This window comes from Girardinichthys multiradiatus, chromosome Y, assembly GCF_021462225.1.
Source record: "Girardinichthys multiradiatus isolate DD_20200921_A chromosome Y, DD_fGirMul_XY1, whole genome shotgun sequence".
Taxonomy (NCBI): Eukaryota; Metazoa; Chordata; class Actinopteri; order Cyprinodontiformes; family Goodeidae; genus Girardinichthys; species Girardinichthys multiradiatus.
Genome location: NC_061818.1, coordinates 23,702,500 through 23,724,811, shown reverse-complemented (window position 1 = coordinate 23,724,811; position 22,312 = coordinate 23,702,500). Strand labels below are relative to the sequence as shown.

Here is a 22,312-nt window from a genome sequence, read left to right as displayed (position 1 = left end):
GGAGGCGCTACCAGGAGACAGGCCAGTACACCAGGAGACGTGGAGGAGGCCGTAGGAGGGCAACAACCCAGCAGCAGGACCGCTACCTCCGCCTTTGTGCAAGGAGGAACAGGAGGAGCACTGCCAGAGCCCTGCAAAATGACCTCCAGCAGGCTACAAATGTGCATGTGTCTGCAGAAACGGTTACCGTGAGGATGGTATGAGGGCCCGACGTCCACAAATGAGGGTTGTGCTCACAGCCCAACACTGTACAGGACGCTTGGCATTTTCCAGAGTACACCAGGATGGGCAAATTCGCCAATGACGCCCTGTGCTCTTCACAGATGAAAGCAGGTTCACACTGAGCACATGTGACAGACGTGACAGAGTCTGGACACACCGTGGAGAGAGATCTGCTCCCTGCAACATCCTTCAGCATGACCGGTTTGGCAGTGGGTCAGTAATGGTGTGGGGTGGCATTTCTTTGGGGGCCCGCACAGCCCTCCATGTGCTCGCCAGAGGTAGCCTGACTGCCATTAGGTACCGAGATGAGATCCTCAGACCCCTTGTGAGACCATATGCTGGTGCGGTTGGCCCTGGGTTCCTCCTAATGCAGGACGATGCTAGACCTCATGTAGCTGGAGTGTCAGCAGTTCCTGCAAGATGAAGACCTTAAAGCTGTGGACTGGCCCGCCCGTTCCCCAGACCTGAATCTGATTGAGCACATCTGGAACATCATGTCTCGCTCCATCCACCAACGTCACGTTGCACCACAGACTGTCCAGGAGTTGGCAGATGCTTTAGTCCAGGTCTGGGAGGAAATCCCTCAGGGGACCATCCACCGTCTCATCAGGAGGATGCCCAGGCGTTGTAGGGAGGTCATACAGGCATATGGAGGTCACACACAATACTAAGCCTCATTTTGACTTGTTTTAAGGACATTACATCAACGTTGGATCACCCTGTAGTGTGTTTTTCCACTTTAATTTTTGTGTGACTCCAAATCCAGGTCTCCATTGGTTAATACATTTGATTTCCATTGATGATTTTTGTGTGTTTTTGGTGTCAGTACATTCAACTTTGTACAGAATTTGAGAATATTTCATTCATTCAGATCTAGGATGTGTTATTTGAGTGTTCCCTTTATTTGTTTGAGCAGTTTATATGCTGTATTTTAACAATTTCTAAAAAATAATAAACTAAATTAAAAACTACTTTATATGGACCTAAGACAAAACTAAATTATGAAAGAAGTATATTTGTCATTTGAACCAAACAATTCGCCAGCATTTTAGTGCAACTAATGAAAGATTCTAAAAGTCATTTAGATTTTGGCAGGAAAACTTTAATACAGTTCCGGTCCGTTATTAGTTGCTAATAAATCACCCTATTTAAATTTCAGTGTGCCAACCATATTTATGTTGTCGAGGGTTGCAACAACATTGAGTAGCAAATCTTGCATATCATCTGTTTTTGATCGATGTTTGTGACTTAGAATCTAGAGTTAATTTCCTCAAAAGTTAACCGTTCTACTTTTTTTGTTTACTATGCTGTTTCATACCTTTGCAAAATTGACTTTTTTCCATGTATGAAACAGTGGTGTCTACCGCAGGGTGTTTCATGCTAACCGTGCATTAATTTGGATCCCGCTGTTTTTATTTTCTATTTAATTATTACTTTAATTTTTTATCGTTTCACGCAGATTATTTTAATGTAACACGTTAATAGCAGCACAGCGCATTGCACTGATGCCTTGAGGCGGGGCTTCAGCCGCCATAGCTTTAGCCATCAGTGGGTCACTGAAAACACAACTGGTACCATACCAAGTATAGCGAAACAATGTGGTGCTGGCTAAAACAAGCCAGTGGAAAAGGGCCAAAAGTTTTGCAGTTAAAAAGGTCGCCTTGCTGCTAAAGTACCTAAAGTACCTGAAAAGTACCTGAAATAATAGATTCTTGAATACTTGAATACTTGAATTCTTGAATACTTGTGTACATGTTGTGTAATAACTAGCACATAAGTAAGTGCCTGTAGACCCCATGCTACAAACCCCCAGTCCAACTGCAGGACAGTCTGGGCTAATTGTTTGCTGCGGTCTTTCATCATGTTGAGGCCTTTTCATGAGCTGTTGGTATCTCCGTAGCAAAAGACTGGCACACACAGATAGATGGACCTTTTTCCATTTTGTTAAGAGACTACATTACAAATTCAATCTTATTAGTTCATTTAGTAAAAACAAATTATATATAGTTGCAGGAGAACCTCTATTTCTAGAGTACTTGGTAGGTAAAGACAATAAATTTTATCTTTTGAATACATCTTTCTAAAAAAGTGAAGAGTTTATGCATTCTTGAGTTTTGTTATTTGCAAGATTTTACCAATAAAATGAGTAAAACAGCCCAGCCAGAGTCTTGTCACTGATAGACAATCTGTGGAGGAAGCTAAAGATTAGGGTGATGGCAAGGAGGCATTCCAACCTCAAACACTAGGAGCTTTTTGCCAAAGATAATTTCTCAAAATACTAGTGGAAAACCACTAAAACCTGTTCTGAAGGGATTTCCTTTCATTGTTCAGGACAGTATAAATAAACTTTTTGAAATAAAAGGTAAATTCACAAACAAATTTATTTTTGCTAAAAATTGATACTTCATTTTTATTGTCTTTTGAGAGAAGCCTGTCACATTTTTTTGTATCAGAAACAAACTCTTTGGTTGAATATAAATGACTTTACATTTAAATTAGCTGTGGGTATGAATAATTTTGGGATTAACTGTAACTACAAACCAAAACCAAAATTGAACATTTACAGAATGGTTGAAGTAAAATGCTGCAAAATGGTTTGTTTTTGGGTAAGAAAGAGAAAAGAAAAGGATTGGCAGCATGTGTGTATGAACAGGCTAAGGGGCAAATTGACCCAACCCCAATATAATTTATTTATCTGTAACTCCTATTTTATCTTTTTTTTTTTTTACTTTTATAACAAAAAATGCTTTTACAATTATATATTTTTACTTTGATTTCTAAGGTGGAATGCAAAGTACCCACACTTTAGTGGATTTTCAACACCAACTTTAATCACCAGTTATTAAAAACAAAACAGCCTCTTATGACAGGACAGGTCTGAGTTTGAAATGAAGATAATGTCTCATCAGTCGGTAATCTTGATTTTTTTTTTTTTTCAAGATTCAACATCTCTTGACATGAAAAATGCAAGACGTTTATCTGGTAAAATATAATAAAGTGTGTGCATGAACTGTAATGTGTTCCTTTTTCCTTGTGGCGCAGCATATGCGGGAATACTTGCTGACTCCAACAGACTTTTAGCTTTAAACAGTTATGAAGCAGAATAGCATGACACAAAATGTGTATGAACAGCAGTTTTTGTAAAGCTAAGCGAACAGCAGTTTGAAAGACAAAATTTCCCACCTTTGGCTTGTTCAATATTTGTCATTTAATTTTGGTCAAAGTGGGGTTAAATAGGAGAACTTTGCACAGAGGATTAACCCAGAGTATACCAGGAACCGCTGGATACCCCTGGATTTTCTTTGTCCACATCCTAATGAATCAGAGCTGCGATGACCAATAGAAAAATGACTTTTAGTGCTTTCTAACCAAACCTTTGAAACGCTTTGTACCATGTTAGACTCCGGTTTCTGGAGCAGATCACTGTGGTGCGAACCCATCCCGGATCCTGAAACGGACCGGAGAACCGTTTACAACTGCCGGTCTCTGCATGGTTTATCCTGGCCCACTTGCAGTGTGGATGCATGCTGGGCCAGAAAACTAAAAGCAAGAAGAGCACGTTTTAGTAGAAGAAGTAGAGGCAAGAGCTCAAGAAGAGCTCAGAAGACAAAAGAGTTTGAAAATGTCTTTGAGCTACGTGAAGTGAAAAGCTGCAGGCACACAGCTACATTTCATTAGCCTCATAGCATAATTATCTAAGTCGTGTTTGAACATTTTCAGAAAACAAGAAAAAACTATTTTTCAGTGAGCGCATTATATTTTTTATTAATATTGAAACAGTAAGCCAGAATGTGACTTAGTTATGCTATGAGGCTGACGATTTGAAAACCAGAGTAGCAACAGAATCCTAGATGAGACGTACTTTCTTCTTTGTGCATTTTACGTATTCATCAGCGCAATACTGCCCCCGAAACAATCCGTTGCAACTGCAAGACTTTGTTTGGTCCGGTCTAAAAAATCTCTGTGCAAAAGCAAACCTGGTTGACTGAAGGTGTCAATTTTCTGACTTTTACCGATCCCTGGACTGGACCAGCAGTGTGAATGCACTAGCTCTCTATTAGGGAGGTTCTTATATTGTTATAAATGGTTTGTTACATATAAGATTTATTTCGGGTCCGTTTACTTTTTCTGTATCTTTCCTAGTTAACTGGTGTTGTGATAGCATTTATTTTTCCGGGTTTCACATGTTTTGTCAGCTAAAGAACTACTATTTCTTTAAGTCTAATTTATAGATTGGTCGGTTTTAAGTAGGGCTTTTGTGTTTTTGCATTTTAGTTCAGCCTCTGGGTAAGTCAGACAACCCTCCTTTCATGAAGGACAATTGGTTTAATATCGAGGCCTGCAGATGGCACACACACAAGAATGTTTATATCAAAAACACTGTACTTCATGATGGTAATGAATGTGGTTATTTCTTTTTTTAAAAGATATTTTTTCGGCACTAGTGGCCTTTATTATTATTATTTTGACAGTAGGCAGACAGGAAAGAGGGGTAGAGAGAGGGGGAGACATTCGGCAAATCTCGCTGGGTCCGGGACTCGAACCCTGGACGGCCGCTTCGAGGACTGCAGCCTCTGCATATGGTCACGCTCCCTACACCATCAGCGCCGTGCCCAAATGTGGTTATTTATTTATATTGTAAAAATGTAAAATAAAATTGTTCTATGTTTTTATTCTTTCCAGTTAAAATTAATTATCAAAAAATCTATTGTTGTGCGCTTCTAATGTTGGGTAACATAAATGGATTTATTTGTATCTCAGTTTGGTTTTTGGATACAGGACGGAGGAACACGCATACTGAGCTGTTGCTCACAGACACAGATTTGCAGTCTTTGATGTTTATGTTAATGTGTGACAGTTTTTTATGGTGCTCCAGACTTGTGTCAGTATGTGTTTGTGCCCATGGCCACAGGCCAGTGTCAGGCTTGTTTTCATTTGTATAGCTAAATGTGTGCGTGTCAACACCACGGGCAAGTTTCATCCAGTTTCCAGTGGCACTGCTCACCAATTGGGCTTTCTCCTTGGTTTCTTTGTCTCTCAGAGCCAACTGTTAGCATTTGAACAATGGGGAAAAAAGCATTAAAATGTAACTTTTTGCAAGATTAGTATTATTTTGTCAGATGAGTGATGACTGCTGTGGTGGAACTGATTGGGATGAATTGGAATAAGGGGGGTGTCGCTGGATACCACCTAGATACCCTTCGTCACCTCTCAACACTATTTCTCTTAAACCTTTTGCATTTGACACATGTGTGCTAACTCTTTACATTTGATATTATTTTATGGGTTATTTGAGGGGGTTTCACTCACTAATATTTGTGCCACTTGGTGTGAGGAGGAGGTTCTCGTTTTCTTTCACGTTTACTGAAAATGTCCTTGTCTATTTCTCTAAGTAGTTGTTTAATCATGCTGGTGAATGCTTTCACATTTTTGCTTGTTTTCCGTGCTACTAACTTTGTATATCTTTAACTCTTCAGTTTTCTATAAGGTTTTAATAATGTGCTTGTAATTAGATTCATGTGGATCAACTCACCTTTGTTTTGCCAGCTTTGGATGAAACATATATCGCATAAAATTCAAGCAGGCTTTTATTAGCAGATGTTGTTTAGTAATGCTAGCTGTTAAACAGTGTGGATAATTCTGTGGGTAAAAAAATCCGAGTACGGAACAAGACAACCGAACTTTAACTGGACATAACAAGCAAACTTCTGTTCAAATTTGTTTGACTATGAATTCAAATATTATTAGTATATCATTCAAACACACACAGTCTTGCATACGACTAGAAGATCGAGTAATAGCCTTCCAGACTTTTTTTATTTGCATTGTTTTACTCTTTTCCCCAATCATGGAGAAAACTAAAGCTACAAATTGCTGCTTTTGTTGCTGAACCAGAGATAAGGGAAGGTGATACGGATATGAACGTTATTTATCATGTTCACCTTTAAAGAGGGCTAATCCCAGCAGCTTTTGGGTCTTCTGATCTGTGAAATTTTCATTTGAGTTTTCAGTAATGAGTGATGATAACAGATCATTTTGCTGTGAGCTGTCTGTAAGTCAGTGCTCTTTTTTTCAGCTCTGGCTAACTCTGAACGGCTCACTTGTGGTAGCGGTACCGTTTCTCCAGTCGTCTGGTAATGATTTTTCTTGACTGGGCTGTAAACACCAAACTAAGCAGATTGCTGCAATCTTTGAAAGCTTTGACTTGAGAAAAAAATGCTCTCTAATGACATTTAAATGTAGATTTATTATATGCTAACTTTATCAAAGGTTGGCAGATATGGGTTTTTTCTTGAGTTGATGATCATAAATAAAATCAGGACAGTAAAGAGCTGTTACATGGTGATTTATTTCTATAATTTCAGTCTATCTCATTTTACCTGGGACCGGAACATCTACAGTACCATAGTGCCGACAATCATCTGGAAACTGCCTGCAGATAGTTTGATGAACAAAACGTTGTTTACACTTTTACTGTCTACAAAGCCACAGTTATTGGTCTAGCATATTCAGTCGTAGTTGATGACCTAAAGTCAGTATTATAAATAAAATACTGATTTATCAACTGGCTGATGCATTGGTATGCCTACTAACTTGATTTCACATTGTATTAACACAATGTTTGCTCCCCATATCTGAATGAATTTTGATAAATCTAGGATTATAATGATACATAAATTCATACTGAAGTTTTTTTAATATTAGTCTTTTGCTTCAGGACACAGCATTGTTTTAAAAATTTAAATGCAGAATGTTTATGTACAGAGCTCAACTTGGCACATATAGTGACGTCAAAACAGAGCTGGAGGATCCTCCACTAGGATTTAGATCTTTTTAGGCATTTTATGGTTTCTCAGTTCACTCCTGTTGGAAAGGAAAATGTGGATTAAATAAAAAACTTCAGATCATTTCTCCTGCCTTAACAGATGAAATCCCCATTTCATATCCAGCACACTGTTTGGTACCATTTATATGCTTAATTATTGTGTATTAGTTCATTTCTCTCGCTAATTTGGCATTTTGCTGAATTATGACGAATATTCATAAAACTGCTTACAGGTTACTTTCAATTTCATATAGTTACATAATATTTTTTATGAAGATTTTGTATTACTTTCTTTTTTGTTTTGATTGCGGTTTTCATCGCCATTTGGGTGCACTGACTGAGTGCTAATGATGCCTGACCAAAACAAAGTAACTGAGCAACTTTTTGTTAGTAATTATTTATTTATTATTTGGAGTCACCTGACATTTACATTTAGGAAACAACTAATATAATAAAAACGACGCGTACAGCAAGTTAGAAGTTCCTAGGCAGATGTTTCCTTTTTTCAAATGTCTAACATCTGCTAGAAGTTACATAGCTGCATCGTTAAACTTAACCTACCATTTATTTTAAAACAAAGACAAAATTATTACGTGGTTTGCATCTTGAAATGTTCTTGTATAAACAATTAGCATAATTAACATTAGTAAACGTAACCAGCAGCCTCTGTTTATTACCTGCAGAATGTAGACCTTTATGTTTTTACTGTGGGATTTAATGAAAGCAGAGTAAACTTGTCGTTTTTTTATTATAAGCCTTTCTCTCTGTTGAAATCCAGCTACCTGTTTTAAAAGTTGCAACACAAATGAACAGCCAACATGTCTCCCGTTTTATAAACTGCTTCAACAATTTAGGCTTCCGTTTGTTGTTAAACACCTCATTGATGTGGAAAATTGCTAACGTGGAGTCCCCCTTCCTCAGTTACTAAATCCACAGCAAAGTTACTCATTTTACCAAGTTAAATACATTATATATATTAATTACACTAAGAGGAATGTTTTCAAGCCTTTATTTCTGTTAATTATGATGATTATTGGCTACATGTTAAGAAAACACGGCATTTAAGATTAGAATATTGGAATATTGCATCAGAGCCATTAAAAAAAAACATTTTTAAGACCAAAATGTGGAATTATTGAAATGTATTACCTGCTTAAAGGTCATTTTAAAATGTACTTTTAATCTGACAAATGAGCCTCATCTGAACGTTCATGGTAATTTGTTGAATATGACTGTATATGGCGCATTCACTGACTGGCCAATAAAGCTGCAAATCGTCAATTCTGGTCATCAGTCAATTTCTCAGTGCAGCTAAAACTGATTTTAAATTGTTCCCAGCGCTACAGCCGCAATGGCTAAATCTCATTTTAATCAGAGGGACTGACAGCACACTCCTTGGAGTTGTCTTATTAAATGTATCTGCTAGTTAAAAAAATCTAAGAATAAGTAATAAATGTTATATCTATAATAATAATTCATATTACACCATGTGATATTAGCTGAAGTACCTATATTTGTTGCTCTTGGGTCTTTAAATAAAAGCATATAGATTCTGCTATATTTGTTATGGTTTGGTTTTAAATTTCTGTTTTTATTGCCATGAATCTGAATCTGATCATTTTACTCTCATACCTGTTAATTATTATTCTACTTTGCAGTCAGTTGTTTTTAATGTGCATATAATGACAACTAATAAAAACCTCTACATTTTCATATCCAGTTCACCATCTGAAGCCAAATATTTTTGTGTTTAAGAAAGTTTTGTGTGTTAAGAAAGTCAAATTAGATTTATTTGTACGGATATAATTCACATAAATGTATTTAGTACAACTAAACCTTCCTTCTATAACTAGTATATTTAATATTTTAATGTTAGATCCCAAAAGATTTTAACAGCAGTTCAGTTAAAATGTTAAAAACATCATGTTAAACTGCATTTTCAGTTGAGCAAACTGATGCGTGAGACGTGGGCGTCTCTCCCTCTGAACTGCATTTTGTACAACTGCTGTTTCTATGTTAGGTGCAGTAATTTCTTTGTTTAAGTTATTTTCATTCATACATTGATGAGCATCTTTTGGTATTTTAATGTCACTTTGCCCAATGACACTTTGACACACAGTGACAAGTTTATGATTGCTCTACTAATCTAAAGGCGAGAAAGTAAAACATGATGAGGAATCGATACGAGACCAACATTGCCTTTTTGTAATTAGCATTATTTTAGTAGGACACATATGAACCAATGCCGTCATTTGAATTGCCATATCCTCCTGCTCCTGCAGCCTAAATTGGGATGATAGTATTGATAATTGTGGTCATAATAGAAATGAGGGGAATCATTTTTTTGATAAATTATTACATAGACCGACCTCGTGTGCTTGGCTGTAAACTTACTTTAGGGTTAACTTTCCTCTTGGAACATGTACTTGTTTTCACCACTTTTCTAGTTGCGAAATTCTCAAACCTTGCATACAAGCAAGTCCTAACAATGGTTTTTACAATATTTTTTTCTACTGTTGTATTTTTACCATTTAGGAAACACAAATGTGTAGCTTATTAATCAGACAAGGTAATAAATTCCAATTCAAAACAAAAAAATAATCCAATCCTAAAAAGATAAATGAGCGGTCTGACCCTAGAGTGAACAGTGAAGCACATAGGTCGGCTCCTCTTTCTTTACTTAATGTTTTATTTTTTGTACTATAACTAATTTATTCAACAGTTACTATTTTGGATAAAACTGTTGACAGTGAGTAATTATTCCTTTTTTCCTTATGTCTCATTTTTAGATCTTGTATCGTTGCTCGATCTGGAAAACGACCTTCCTGATGATCTCCTTAATGGAGAATTGGGAAATGGACCGTCTGCTAATTGTGGCCCAAGTGGAGGGCCACCTGGTCTCAGCTCGGTGGTACCTGATGCTGCTGCCAAACACAAGCAACTTTCTGAGCTCCTGCGACCAGGAAGCTCATCTATTTTGGGGGGTGGTCTCAATTCTGGCAGTCCCCAACAAGGAGGCATGGTGTCGAGTCAGCTAAGTGCTGTACTGGGAAAAGGCCCTCTAGGCCAGGGTTCTCCCAATCACCAGTCGCCCCAAGGCCAGAAAGGAGGTGTTTCCACTGGACAAGGAAATGGGGCCATGGGCTTTAACCAGGCAATGTTGAACAGCGGCCAGGGTCATGGTGTTATGGGCCAAGCGGGACAGGTTATGAATGGTGCTATGGGACCAGCAGGCCGGGGGAGACCTGGGCCTGGCATGCAGTACCAAGGCCAGGGAATGCAAGGAACACAAGGGGGTGCTGGACCTGGTGTTGGAGGAAGTGTGCTGGCAGAGACTCTAACCCAAGGAGGCCCCCAGATGGGTTCACCACACACAATAAATGCCCAACAAGCTGGAAACATGAACAAGGTGAGTTTAAAAAAATGTGATTAGTCTGACTAAAGTAAGTACAATTGCATCTTAGTAGAAAATAGTCAAAAATTATTGAAAAGTTCATTTATTTGATTCATTTGATTAAACAGATTGATTAGAAATGTAATTTTATATTTTAGCATGTCAGTTCATTTTCATTATCGGCTTACAGCCAATAAACAATAATAACATTTACTGAAATGGTTCATATTTTTACTTTTCTGTTACACTTTTTTCTTCAACTAAACTTTCCATCGGTACATTTGGAAACAGCACAATGTGAACAGCCAGCTTCTCTAGTAGCAGTTACCTTTTCTGGCTCATCCTCTTTGTGGGGGACATCAGGGTCCGTTTGCTGGAAAATGGACAAGTCAGCTTTGTGCTAGGTTGTCGTGGTACTTATAAGTGCATGTTAACATTTCATGTTTTCAGGTTTGTCCTTTCCACGTTGCATTTAGAATTTATTGTGATGGTGTAGTTGAGTGCAGATTATTTAATCTACAACTTCAGTCTTATTCGCAGTAGAATATTTTATAATGTACTGTCAACGTTTTGGTTAAACATTGCTCTAATTCCATTTTATAAGCTGTTTTTACCAGCAGCTCGTCCATGGGTCAGGCAGGGTTAGCAGATCAATGCTGATCTGTTAATTACTGCTTTTTTGGCAACTTAATAATGAGAAAATGGGATTAAGCAATGAAAGTGTTGCATTGCTAACAACTTGTGCCTTGTTACACATGTGCTGTGATTTTTGAATGAAAGGCGGTTTACATTAGGCTCTGCTGGTTTTATTGTCTCTGAATATCTCCAGTTTCAAGCACTTTGAAGTGCTCAATGTGAGAAATTGTTCCTCCGCTTGTCTCAGAGTTACAGGGCTTTGTGGTTTGAAAGGAAGCAAGATTAAACCAACAAGCTAGTTCTTACTGACATCGTTGCAGAAGACGTCACCACATGAAACAAGCCCCTCCTTTTCTGTTCAGTCTTATTCAGTTTAATTTCTCAATGTACGTGCTCTGGAAATTCATTGATTTACCTCTAGCGATTTTATTTTTTATATTCTTCATATTAAAACTTCAGTGTATTTATTGGGATTAGTCGCAATAGCGCAAAAAACAGCAAAATTGTGGAGTAAAAGGAAAATTGCCATATAGTGCTATTCTTTTTACAAATAGAAAATTGGGGCATGCATATTGATTTATCCTTCTTTACTCTGATACCCCTCAATAAAATCCCACGCTTAGGCTACGCTTAGTACCTACATAATGGTTAAACAGAAAGTTAAATCCCGGTATGAATCCAGCTCTTCTGTAAAGACCTCAGAGGTTATTTTAAAGAACATTAGTGAAGAATCAACATCATGAAGTCCGAGGAACACAGAAGACCGGTCAGGGAGAAGCTTGTGAAAAAGGTTAAACAAAGGGTTAGGTTAAAAAAGCTCAAGTTTCAGCATCTCTCACAGAGTGTCGCTCAATTCATAATATGAAAATGGAAAGGTTGTAGCAGTCACGAGACCCATTGGTAACCCAGGAGGAGCTGCTGAGATCTACAGCTCAGGTGTATGAATCTGTTGACAGAACAACTAGAACACAGCAAAACGCTGTGAGGGGCACATTATCCTGAACGCCCAAATCATTACTCTGAAATATGGTGGTGGCGGGATCATGCTTTGGGGATGCTTTTCTTTAGCGGAGACAAGAAAGCTGGTTAGAGTTGATGGATGTAGATGCATACAGGGAATTAGTGGAAGAAAACCAATTAAAGTGGTGTGTTTTTAATTGAAATATGTACTGATATTTTCCCTGGAGCTTTAATGGTTTTCCTACCTTGTGGAGTGATTGTGTTTGAATTTGTGTTTTTTAAAATATTTTTTATCTGGCTGCAAGAAAATATTCCCTATGTGGACAATAATAAAGTGATAGCGGTACCGAACAGTTAGATGCTGCATGAGGCATGAGAAAATGCTAGCGGATCACCTCGAAGTACTTGGCAGAATTGCATAAGTGTCAAAAATGTCTAAGAAATGGTGCAGCATTTGTGTTTGGCTGCCTTTTGGACATTTGAAATGCAGTTTTTAAAGCTGGAAACGGTCCAAAAAGGTAATGTCAAATATTTACTTTTTTGTTCCTTAAAACAGCTTTTCATTGTTGGTAATGCAGTTAATCTTTTCTTCTTTGGAGGTAAATATTTGCCTTTGACTGTAGCCTAAAATGAGTACAAAGTTTGATGATTGTTTGTTGTTAAAGGATGGTTGAGTCTAGGAAAAAAGACATCTTAAAATAGGAATATGTTTTTAAAGTTCCCAACACTTTTAAAAGATTATGAACATTTCCAGTCACATAGAAAGTTTTCTTGAGCATTACAAGTTTACTAATAAAACTTGTAATGCTCAAGAAAACGCTGGAGGCCTTAAGTTGCCTTCCTCTTACCCACCGACAATCCGCTGATAAAGGGAATTCATCGAGTGGGAGAAGCCATTGGTAGGAGAGGCTGGATGTGTGAATGAGAGGCAGACAAGCATCTGTGGGTTTTACGTGCAGGGAAGGGGGAGGGGCAGGCAGGCAGCAGTGCAGTGCTCATTTGTTGTGCAAGCTGGTCTTTCTCTGCTTGAGTCACGTACTGTTTTTCTTTAGACTGGGCAGGGCTTACTCTGTCAGGCTGCTGCTTAAGCCACGGCAGACGAAAGCCGGGACCAACGGAGAACAGATTTACGCAGGAAACATCTGTTAAATGGCTGAAAATTATTTTATTTCTTACAGATAAAAGCACTAATCAAGCAGATTTGAGCTCCATGATCCCCTAATTTTCTTAGAAAAGTCTAATTACTGAAGGAAAATACATTATCCTTACATCATGTTAAAGTAAACCCTTATTCAGGAAGAAAAATGCAGCATATCCTTAATAGTTGTGTGCCAACAAGTAAGGATACTCTCCATATCCTTACCTGTATTGCATTTAAAGATCTCAGGGAATTTTTATGGAGGCACTTTGGAAAAAATCTCCCTGCTAAAAGCCTTTATTGCTCATCATATAAAATAGGAATGGAACAAGCATTTTGTGCACCATTCTATTGCTAATGTACACCTCAAATTAGTGACTGAAGACTTTTCACCTTAGTTTCTGTGTGTGGACAATGTACCACAGGAAATGTAAATATTTCACTGTCAGCCAGGGGTTGCTAATATCGGCAAGATTTTATCACAATATTCTAATTTATTGAAGTGACCTAACCATGTTTGTTTAAGGGACAATACAAAATATTTCAAAATTCAAAAGTCTTTTAGCCGTATATCACCGCCTGCAGTCAGAGCCGTACCAACACAAAACTGCGCCATCAAACTGGAGGATCAACCTTTTTAAAAAGAAAAATATAATCTAAAAAAGTAACAAATCAAATCATAATGTCTGTTTCGGGGTGAATAAATTAAGCAATCAGTTGGTGTTTAACCCCATTATTGCCGGATGAGAAACTGTTGTTGCAATGATTTATTTTTCACAGGGATGATAAATGATACGATGATGACCCGTTGCTGCTTTGAACTGTGATGCCTCCGTATAAAAGACACAACCTTCTTTTCTCACTGTCTTACATTTAGTTTTAGGTCAGTGAGGATTATCAAAAATGATTTGTTAATTCAATGCCAGGCTAGAGTTTTCTTTGAAGAATTGTTTTTGCTTTTTTCTGCAACATTTTTCAAATGCAGAAATAACATACACTAAGGTAACTAACTATGTTTTCTAAAAGCTAGGATGATCATGTTTTTGGTTTTATAAGCTTCGGACTTTTAACAAGTTAGCCAAGATATCAAGATCCTCAATCTTGGATACACTGAAGGTGCCACGTTTATTTATTAAACATTTATACGTTAATATAATAATCATATTGTATAGACTCCATGGGAATGTCCTGCCATCATGGTGTTCTGAATGGAGACAGGTTCTTTGTCTCAGAGATTCATATGTTTTATTGCAAAATGTGCAACCCAAAACTAAAGCAAAGGACCTTGTGAAGATGCTGGCTAAAGCTGGTAAGAGTCATTATCCACAGTGTAATGATTCCTGTGTAATCGTGGGCTGAAAGGACACTCTGGATGGAAGATACTAATTCCAAAAGCAAGATAAAAAAACAGATTACAGATTACAAATGCACATAGAGCCAAAGAATTTAACCTTTGGAGACATGTTCTGTGGTTTGATTAAACTAAATTTGAAGTTTCTCACTCTAATGCCCACTGTTACATTCATAGGAAAAAGGGGGACACTTAAAATCCTGAGAGTACCATGCTATCTGTGAAGTACAGGAGTGGAGGTATCATGTTGTGTGGGGTTTTGCTGCAGGAGGGACTGCCACACTTCACGGAAATGATGTCAACACAAGGAAAGGACATTAGGGGGAAATATTTAAGCAACATCTAAAGACATCGACTAACTCTGTGCTCCACTAACCAGCCTGAGATCACGTGACACCAAGTCGCTGATGCAAATTCGTATTCTCATAGAAAAGAAATCGTATTCACAAACTGTTATAGCATATTGTATTCATAAAGAATAAACCACAACTGTAAACTTGAACTTTGTGTTTGTAATTTCTTGAAGCTGTAACATTTTATTTTGTATTCTTACAGAGAAAATATACAATACCTCTTTTGGATTTTACTTGTGCACAACTATTGACTAATATGCACACATTTCCGTCTTTACATAAACATTGTTTTTGACAGCATTCTTACCCCATACAAAAGCACATCTGTTGAGCATATATTATTGCTTGTTGAGAATAAGGACTGATTTTAAATAAAATTCACTGATAAATAGAAAAACCAAATTTTCTATTTATAAATTCCACCTTCGTTAGGCTGCTATTTATTGTGCTAACAGGGCATAGATACCAAACCTATTGGGACACTTCAAAACAGACTTAAAGTTGGAAAGTATTTTTGACGAGATGCTCTACACTTCAACGTGTGCTGGCAGAATCTGATGTCTCGACAAGATCGAAGTTCTGTTCAGAACCATACGAGCATAATATGACTGACATCTGAATGATGTTCAGAGTTGGGTTTCTAAAGCAAAAGTTAGGTAGAGGTTTTCTGTGTGCCAAGACGGTAAAAGTGATTGATTCTTTTTATTAATTCAATTAAAGTGAAAGTGTATCAGGCTGGAATATTGCATGTAGATTATCTTGTATTGATTTAAAAAAAAAAAAAAATTTAATAAATGGAGATAAGGTGTCTTTTGGTTTATGTTATGTAAGACTGACTATGTGCTCCTCCTCTCACCTTCTGCACCACACCTGAATAGGGTTGACCTCAGTATACCAGTCAGAATGGACCATATTTACAGAGTTAATATGAGTTCTGTACATTAACCTCTACATTTGAATCAACATTCATTGGGCATTTCTAAATTTTTTTGCAAAAATAGCAATAGCATTTTATATCTGATACATTTTGCTCTTGCTGTAATTTACGTAAATAGACCCAAATGTGGGTTGGTTTTCCCCTAAATGCATGCAGTTGCCTCACCTTAACATAGACAAACTGCACCAGCGTAGAAAAATTTATATGGCAGCGCAGTATTAGGACCCAATCTTAATTGACATGTAGTTAGTGAATAAAACACCCAAACGCTGGTTTGCACTACTTAAACGCTCATAAACATATTTGTTAACGTGCCTATCTGTGTGTTCTGGTTAAAAAAGGTTTTGCTTCATTGAAAACCAATCCACCTATTTACTTCCGATGAAGAAATCTTGATGATGTGAAACTTAACTGCAGCTGCTAAATGTAACTGAAGACACTAAAAAAATAACCTTAAACTATAATTGTTGTTTTAATTTCCAATACTTAACCTTAATGTCTCGAAATGATTGTTCTATAACTAGAGCTTCACAATATATTGAATCAAAATTGTCATTGCGATTTAAATATGTGCCACAAAGTATCGCAAACATTTGTTTGTGTGCAATATTTGGTAGGAAATCATATTTTAGGCGTAATCCAGTAAAATTGTGTTTCTCAATACTAAAATTATTCACTAGGATGGACTTTCATTGTTTTTTATCTCACACCTTGGTAACCATGTTTAGAAAGCTCTTAGCGTGGTGTGACCCGATGATGCGAAGGGAAAATGGGGGTTAGTCACAATCAACATCAGTGCAATATTCAACAAAATGATCAGAATGTTTTGTTTTCTGAATGTGGTGCAGCCATACCAGCATCTACTAGAAAGAAAAAGAAACTGATTATACATTTATTCAGATTGTTATAAGTTAAAATAATTATTTACCAGTGAGCTACCTACATGCTTTGCTGTTTGGGAATAACACAAAAATGAGCAAATACCAGCTTATCCTTCTTAATATAGTTGGTTGTTGTGTATCTTATAGCCGGTAGATCATATTACCACAGCTCTTCTTTTTAAATGATACAGATCTGATTCACTTCTGTCCGTGAAAATCCCAACTTCACCCAAGTTCCTAGAATTTGCAGCATATCATCGTTTAATTGTGTATATTGCTATGCATTCTGAGCCTTTTGTTATTATTTAAACAAAACAAACACAAACTGCAAGGTACACTACTTGTAAACTCACCTGTTGGAATTTTTTAGCCAGGCACAAGACAATGTAATAAATAGGTGAAACCAGAAGTAAACATGAGAAGAGAAATGTTTTGTCAGGGGTGGTTAGTTTTGCTAATTACAACTTGGGTGCACGTGGCACAGCTTTGGTAGTTTGGTCAAATTAAACCATCCCAAAATCTCTTTTTGTCAGGAGTGTTATTTTGTTGAGCGAGAACGCCAGCTGAGCTCTGAAGTACCAGTCAGATGCTTGGATGGAAATATCCTGACCAACTATTGCCCTGTTTGTTCACTGTAGATGGCGATGTCGGGAGCTCCGTTCGGCCAGCAGTATGGCCAGGCCGGGGTGCAGCAGATGGGGACAGCGGGGGTCAATGCCCAACAACTCCAGAACAAGACGGCCCTTTCTAACAACCTGTCCCCATTCCCTACTGAGTTAAAGGGAGCTGGGAATGTGCCAAACCTGGTGAGTGTTTTAGCCCATGCAGGAACTGCTGCCTGTTGTCTTACTTGTGTTTCTGAAGTCATCCTTTATTCTTGGAGGAAAAAACGTATATTTTAGTTCAGTGTTCGTTTAATGTATTGCTCGTATTACTTAATCATTGTTGAGTTATCCATTGTTTGGCAAAATTTGCTAAAGGTTCTTCTCTTTAAAAATATTAATCTGTAGTTCTTTATAGTACTAAACACAAAATGTATGTATGCAACTGTGTTGGGGGGTAAAAGCTGAAGCAGCCAACTGATGAAGCACAACTAATACTGTAAGACTAAAATGATCAGTCTTAATTGATTAAAACGCAGCCAAGTGGTAATCCTTCCTTCGCACAAGAGCTTAAACTTGACATAGCAACACACAGTATCTGCATACAGCTCTCATGAACGTTGCATTATAGTTAACACTATAGTTAGAAACTGATCACTGCATTTCATACCACGTTGTAATTCTTGCAATTCATTATGTCTATCATTTTCTTTTTACACATAATTTTAGAGCTTAAAATGAACAACATCTGACAGAGTAATCCATGTAATAACTGGATGTGTTTACACGCCCTTGCAGTCCCAGATGCAGCAGCAGGTAGCATCGATGGGCATGGTCTCTGGGGCCGGCAGCATATCCGGAGGCCCAACTGCCGACCCCGAGAAGCGAAAACTCATTCAGCAGCAGCTGGTCCTGCTGCTCCACGCGCACAAGTGCCAACGGCGGGAACAGGCCAACGGAGAAGTGAGGGCCTGTACCCTGCCTCACTGCCGCACCATGAAGAACGTACTCAACCACATGACTCACTGCCAGGCTGGCAAGTCCTGCCAGGGTGAGTAAAAAAGACAAAATAAAAGCAATGTTATACCAGTTTTTTAAAACAACTGCTACAGTTGACATATTGAACTTTCGTTAGTAATATGCATGAGTGATTAGCATGGATAGCATTATTAAAACAGCAGTGCGCTTTTCCCAGAGAAAGAAAATCCTTAATATGCTGCCAACATTTCTCAAACCAACATACTCCATAAGAGACTTGGGTTGAAAGCTCAGGAGAAAGCCGCAATGTTAATACATTCAGCCTTCCTGTTATCTGCTGAAAGTCTTGCTCTCTCGCAGCCATAATAAACCACTGAACCGCTCTGTATCTTGAAGAAAGTACCGATTCCTTTTTTTAAATGTTTTTTTTTACATCTCTGTGTTTCCTTTGACATCATTATTACCTTACTGATACTGAAAATAGCTATTTGAGTTTTCTTCCCTAATGGTGCGTTGAGACCGACCACAACAGAGGAGAGTGATTTATATGTTAACCCTACGAAGAGGCGCGTTCAGGAGTGAAGCGATGCGAAGGATGCGATGCGAGCCGAATGATGAGGGCGAATAGAGCGAAGTGAAACCTGCTGTGGACGCGAAGCGAATTTCCCTGCAGTTGAAAAATCTGAACATTTCTGTCAATTCGCGTCTCGTCTATAGCCCCCTTTTCAGCACAAAAGTTGTCATACAAGTATGAAACTCACAGCAGTTACTCACGATACATATATGTATTTGTAGGAAATTATATTTCATTCATAAGTATTTAATTTTCAGATGCATATGTCAGCAAGCCTGATTTCTAGGTTGCCAATCAGCTGTTATTACATAATTATTCAATACCCCACTGTGCTACATTCTTTTCTCATATCAGCTCTTGCCTGGTTTATTTTGGCGGTCTTCATCCATATGTTTAGGCACAAAAATGTTTATTATATTTAAAAGATGTGGACAGAACAATTTTGCTGTTCTCCTGCTGAGCTGAGATTTGTTTACTCACCGAAGACAGATTGAGAGCGCCTATAGTTGGTGTCCCGGGGGCTGATTTGTCCCCCAACATGGGGCAGCAGGTCCTTAAACTGGGTCCTGGATAGACGGAAGTATCGCTGAAAGCAACCGTCATCCAGGCGCTGCTCCTGGAGTAGGTGGTGGTACTCTCCAAACTGGTTCTGTCTGGTGAACCAAGGGATGTCAAAGCCAGCAGCGTTGTTCGGCTTTCCATTAATAAAGCACCTTGACTCACTCCATGTTGAACTGAAACCGGAAAGCAGCAGATAGAAGCTCCTCCTATTTGACGACGCGGTGAAGCGAGTGGATCTTTGTCGCCCATTCGCCATGCGAATTGCTGCCGAAATGTCAGGTGAGCGACAGCACGCAAATGAGCCGAAAAACTCGCTGGAATCGCAGTCGGTCTAAACGCACCATAAATTCAGCATCAACACCAAAGCGTATTGTGGAATGATGCGTTCACTGATTGGATTGTTAAATTTCTGACTAGCCAGTTGGTGTTCAGGAACAATAGAGGTAAAAGTTGTTGGATTCCAGTCATTTCTTGGCTTCTATCTAACCTTGGTGTCTTGTTCAAGAGTGACGTAGGATGCAGCAGAAGGTAGATGGACTGATTTAGGGCTTGTCTGCAGTAAAACAGCTACTACTTTTTATTGTCCTGGATACAGGATAAGGCTGAAATTCCGCTTCCTCTGGAAGGTGGCTGGGTTCTTCCTTAAGGAAAGGGTGAAAAGCTCAGAGTAGTCACTGTTCATCCAGATCAAAAGGAGTCACTTAAGATGGTTCCGGAACTGCATACCCTTTCGGCCCCGGGAACTCTTTTGGATCCTGCAAAATAAGCTGGAAAATGTCACCAGTGAGAGGGATGTTTTGGTTTCCCTTCCAGAGCTGTTACCCTGCAATGTCAGATAGTCAGAGGAGGATGAATGGATGGATGGGAAACATGACAAATGCATATAAAGGTCATCAGTCACACTTGTTTCACTTGTTAAACTGATTAACACCACTACGGTTTGCAAAATTGTACATTGATTTGCTGGCCTCTTAATTCCCAGTACTGAGTTGGACAGTTTTTGCCTTTAAAACGAGACTTTGGTCCATACTAGCATGGCAGTGTCATGCAGTTATAGATTTTTCTGTGATACAACATTTTTTGAATGCACAGGGTTCACTTCTTGTTAAGAGTAAAAAATATGATTAATAACTATATGACAATATTTTAACTTCATTAGAGCAAAATCAATAGGTTGGGGGCAATTCAGCCCTTGTTTAAAAAAAGATCTAATTGAAGTCACTTGCCTGGTTGGCAAAACCATAACACTTGGTAAAACTGTTAATATCCTTTATGCAAGTTTGTATCTTCGATTCAGTCATGCAGTTATTTTTTATTATTGGTAATCTTTAGTGTGCCCCTTTGTGCTTCAATGTGCCCGTGAATTTGATGTTGATACAAATGTATTTTACAAATAAAACCTATTTCAAATCAAACATGAATCTGTTGTATACAAAATATATATTTTTTTACACTGTGAACCAGGATCTGGTCCATGCTGATGTATTCAGCTGGAGAGCTGTACAATTTCTCTTTCCTGTATTTCTGCTGAATATTTTCTTTTACTGACAGTCTGACCATTCTCCACTAATCTGTAATTCGAAGTATTTTTGTTCACGTGACTGCCAGTCGCTGGGTATTTCTCCTTTTTAGAAGCATGCTATATAAACCTGAAAAGGTTGTGTCTGAAAATCCCAGGTCAGGGGTTTTTGAAACATCCATGTCATGTTCAAAGTCACTTAAATCAAATGTCTGTTTTATTCTGATGCTTTAATGCATATAGTTGCTAGCATGTGATTGATTTACACAGGTACACATACCTTAAAAAAATGGCTGGTGATTGTATTTTTACCTGATGGGAGCAGAAGCAAAAACCAAATATTTTTGATAGAGGATGATTTTTAAAGCCTTTTCAGAGTTATTTCCGATCAGTTACACTGCTTTGCAGAGTATAAAGCAGAACGGCATGCATATTTGTCTTTTATTGTTTTAGTGGAGCCAATTACCTCAGCTGACTGGCTGACCCCTAGTGACTGACAACATGAGCAAACATTCATTTAATCCTTTCAAACTGCAGTAAAGATGGTTGTTTTACATTTAATATGTTTACACTGGTTCCCAGCAGCTTCCATCAGACACCCAGGGTTTGTGAACTTTGAACTTCCGTGTTTATGCTGAATCAGTTAAAATAAATTAAAAAGTAAATTTATGGTTTTACAGCATGTTCACTAATTAACTTTATGCAGCTGATGTTTTCTATCTTCTAAATAATATGATGTAGGACTGCTTGTCAATGCTCCTCACTGAGGGTTTCATTTTCCCTTCAGTGGCTCATTGTGCATCATCCAGGCAGATCATTTCCCACTGGAAGAACTGCACGCGGCAAGACTGCCCGGTTTGCTTGCCTTTAAAGAATGCAAGTGACAAGAGAAATCAACAGCGTAAGTAACTCCAAAAACATTTGCTTTGTTGCTTTTATTTAATAATTATAAGAAGTGCTCAACAAATGGCAAACCAGCATCAAGGAAGTGTGAGTGTAGCATGAATGGTGCCACCTGCAGGTTGTGTTGTCCTGCTGCACATCTGTGCTGGCTCACTAGCTCCAACTGGGAGAGGATTCCTCTGGAAAGGGAGGGCCTGTAATGTGACACCCAGGGGAGGGGCTGGGTAGCTCTGCTATCAGTGGGGGTAGGGTCTCAGGACAGCATGCTCTCTAATTGGTTAAAAGCCACTATGACAGGTTTAAATCCCCCACAGAGGAAGCATGCTCACTGTCAGCAACCAACTCAGCAGGGAACTGCACACAGGTTTTACATGAGACCTTCTACAGCTGCCATTTTCTGTTTTTGTTTTTCCTGATATATTTTTTTATAGTTATTAGATTTTTTTAGATGTTATGAGACTAGTATTATTTATTATT

The 22,312-nt window shown here is 38.2% G+C and overlaps 1 protein-coding gene across 1 annotated transcript in view; it reads left to right on the top strand.

Annotated features, from left to right (window-relative positions):
- The window catches only part of LOC124864572 (CREB-binding protein-like), a 52,696-nt gene that overhangs the window by 5,875 nt on the left and 24,509 nt on the right, over positions 1 to 22,312 (top strand). Inside the window, exons 2-5 of the mRNA XM_047359408.1 lie at positions 9,838 to 10,457; positions 17,337 to 17,504; positions 18,099 to 18,351; positions 21,720 to 21,833. Coding sequence (XP_047215364.1) covers positions 9,838 to 10,457; positions 17,337 to 17,504; positions 18,099 to 18,351; positions 21,720 to 21,833 — 1,155 coding nt within the window. The remainder of the gene's footprint in view (positions 1 to 9,837; positions 10,458 to 17,336; positions 17,505 to 18,098; positions 18,352 to 21,719; positions 21,834 to 22,312) is intronic.